Source organism: Lepisma saccharinum, chromosome 18, assembly GCF_977018435.1.
Source record: "Lepisma saccharinum chromosome 18, izLepSacc3.1, whole genome shotgun sequence".
NCBI lineage: Eukaryota > Metazoa > Arthropoda > Insecta > Zygentoma > Lepismatidae > Lepisma > Lepisma saccharinum.
Window position 1 is genome coordinate 9034090 of NC_139246.1, and position 2789 is coordinate 9036878.

Genomic DNA, 2789 nt, shown 5'->3' on the forward strand with positions numbered 1-2789 from the left:
TTCATCATTTATGTCCTCCTGAAATGAAATTATTAAAATGATATAAGTGAAATGGTAATTCATTACTCAAAATAAAACAATAATTAAAATATGTGATGTAAGAATGATTTTTACCTCGGGTAAGAAATTTGAGGATATTTATTCCTATAATCCCGATGTTGTATGTTCTTCACATAGGGCGAGACTTTTATCTTGACGTACCTATCATTCCACGATGTATTGTTTGTAAATTGTGAAAGGAATGTGTTTAAATATTTCCCTCTTGCTCTGTGTACGATGTAAAACAAACAGTAATGTCCACATACATTGCTGCTGATACCCTGTAGTTGAATTGGGTTGTACAAAAATGATAAAGTATTATTTTGTAGAAAATTACGCACTTGAGATGTTTGTGGTGGTATTCCAAAACTATCAAAATATTCCCCCTTTCTTGAAGAGTCTATGTAAATGGCAACCCAATGGGTTCCAGGTTTATGGCTTGGATCTGTATTTATAATTATGGCAGCTGGCGTGGTTACAGTGTGAGGAACCATGTCAGAGGCATATACCCCTACATGTTTATGATTGGGGAGATGTTGAAGAGGAAGAAGTAGTTCCATTGTATTCATATTTCCAACGTGCAAGTACGTAAGCGTTTGAGAGCGAGCAGGAGAATGTAGATCTGATGTGTGATGGGTGAAAACAGCGGGGAGCTGTCTCTTTAGTAAGTAATCTTATGGAAGGGCAGTTGTATTCGTCGAGATCCTGGACTGGTCTGTTAAGTAGGAGTTTTAAGAAATTAGTTCTCTCCGAACCTTTGGAAAACAGTGTTTTATAGGGTGCTAAAGCATACTGAAGAAGACCTTGTAATGAAGGAAAAGGAACAACTCCGTCAAACCACGTCAGCCCGTGATAATTTCTTTGCAACCATTTAATGGATTGCAAGTCTTTGTAGGAGAGGGTATGTACGGAAAACGGGGGTTCAATCAACCAATGATATGACTGACTACCGTTACCGCTGTATATACCCACTTCTTTCGGTATAAAAAACTTGTTCACATTAAAACCCTGTAAATCTACCACTGCAAACCCCATCTTTAAGTCAAATGAAATAAAGTAAAAGTACACTCACCTTTTATGATTTCAATTTGTGTAGTCAATGATGACGTTACGATCCTTATCTATTTCGAGTAGATTCTGGAACTCCCCATATACCACACTGTTGACTGTCTCTGGTAATGCTGTACTGAAGTGCACCTCCATCCGGACGGTCCCATGTCGTAGAAGATTCCAATGTGTTGATGTGTGAGCTGAGAGGTCAGGAGTCAAATCGAATGCAAATAGAGTGTATCCATTACCGTAGTCTTCTCTAGATATTCCATTTCCATCATTCTGATACTGGATTCCAGTATTATCGTACAGTGTCTGGTAGGCACGAAGAGAGAGATTCTTTTGAAAATCAGGTTGTAAAGGACTTGATGGTATTTGTTTTCCGTCCACATACAGACATAGAAAATTGATATTAAAATGCCTGAAGTTAAAGGGATTTTTGCTATAATCTCCATTAAATGCTGAATTTGTCACAAAACCAATTATGATACGTTTCGGTATCTGTCCAAGAAACAAGTTGTCGACGGTTTTATTTAAAATTCCCCTTGGAAATGTAATTATCTTCATCTGCACACGGTTGATTGGGTATTTTGCAGTTGCCTTTTGTAACACATGCGAATGTGCAATTTTAATGCTGGGATTGAGTGACACCTTTCTAACAAACAATGTAGCATCTTCGATGTGGACCTTGAAAGTGGTACCTTCTGCCATTAAACAAAAGGAATCCTTTGCGCGAATCAACTTTACGCGCATCTCGATGTTGTTCAGAAGAAGTCGTTCTAGGTTAAAAATATCACAATGGAGATGCCCTATTAGATCTACAGATTTACTGTTTGAAATTATTCTTCTTCTGCTCTCGAAACCTTCGTTTTCGTCCCCGTTTACGGAATCCATGTGGCCTGGAGTATCTTTGTACCACAAACATGATGTCAGATGAGATTCCTTTGCAGCAGGGTTGTAGTTAAGAACATTCTCAATATAAGCTCTGTATGGATAAGTATGAGATGGTGACGTAACAAGTTTCTGATTAAGAAATACGTCAATTTGGTTAAAAAGAGAATGTAAAAAATTATTTACAGGTGCAACCTTGTCCGTAGATGTTATAGCTGTATTATCAGAATTAAAAATTTTCACTTTGAGCTCAAGGAAGGTGTGTGGTAGATCCAAATAGTCTTCACCATGGCCAGGAACTGAAAATTCTACAGGAGCATCATCCGATAAAGAAGCCAGAGGTTTATACGATATGAATTGTCCAGATAGTATACTTGTTTGAGTCGGGGGAACAGAGAATATCTCTAGTTCCGAATTTGCACATTGACACGATATGTTACTAATAAATGACATATCCAAGAGAACCTTTTCCTTCAACAATCAGAATAGTACTGAGAACTTCATACTCTGTTGGCTGACGTTAATAAAATTTCTCAACCAAATATATCTATAACCCTTTTCTTGACTGTCTGTTTTGACTTTGATTTTGTAGTTTTCTTCTTTCTTCCTACAGTGTTTGTATTTGTCGATTTTCTCTGCTTTTTATTATTATTTGCGATATTTCTCTTCTTCCGACCAGAACCAATCATTTTATTAATATTATCTTCAGCTTTACGTTTCAGTCTTTCTCCTGCTTCTGCTACTCTTGTATGAAGTGAATGTTTAACCGGCCGGTTCTGCGATATATCGCCCAACACATTCATGCCTGT

At 37.3% G+C, this 2789-nt stretch overlaps 1 protein-coding gene across 1 annotated transcript; it reads right to left on the bottom strand.

The window, feature by feature from the left end:
• Nucleotides 1-1122: 1122 nt before the first annotated feature.
• On the bottom strand, nucleotides 1123-2433 carry LOC146002648 (uncharacterized protein F54H12.2-like). The gene has a single exon (XM_083140611.1). The coding sequence runs from the start codon at nucleotides 2431-2433 to the stop codon at nucleotides 1123-1125; it is 1311 nt and encodes a 436-aa protein (XP_082996737.1).
• Between the last annotated feature and the right edge of the window lie 356 nt (nucleotides 2434-2789).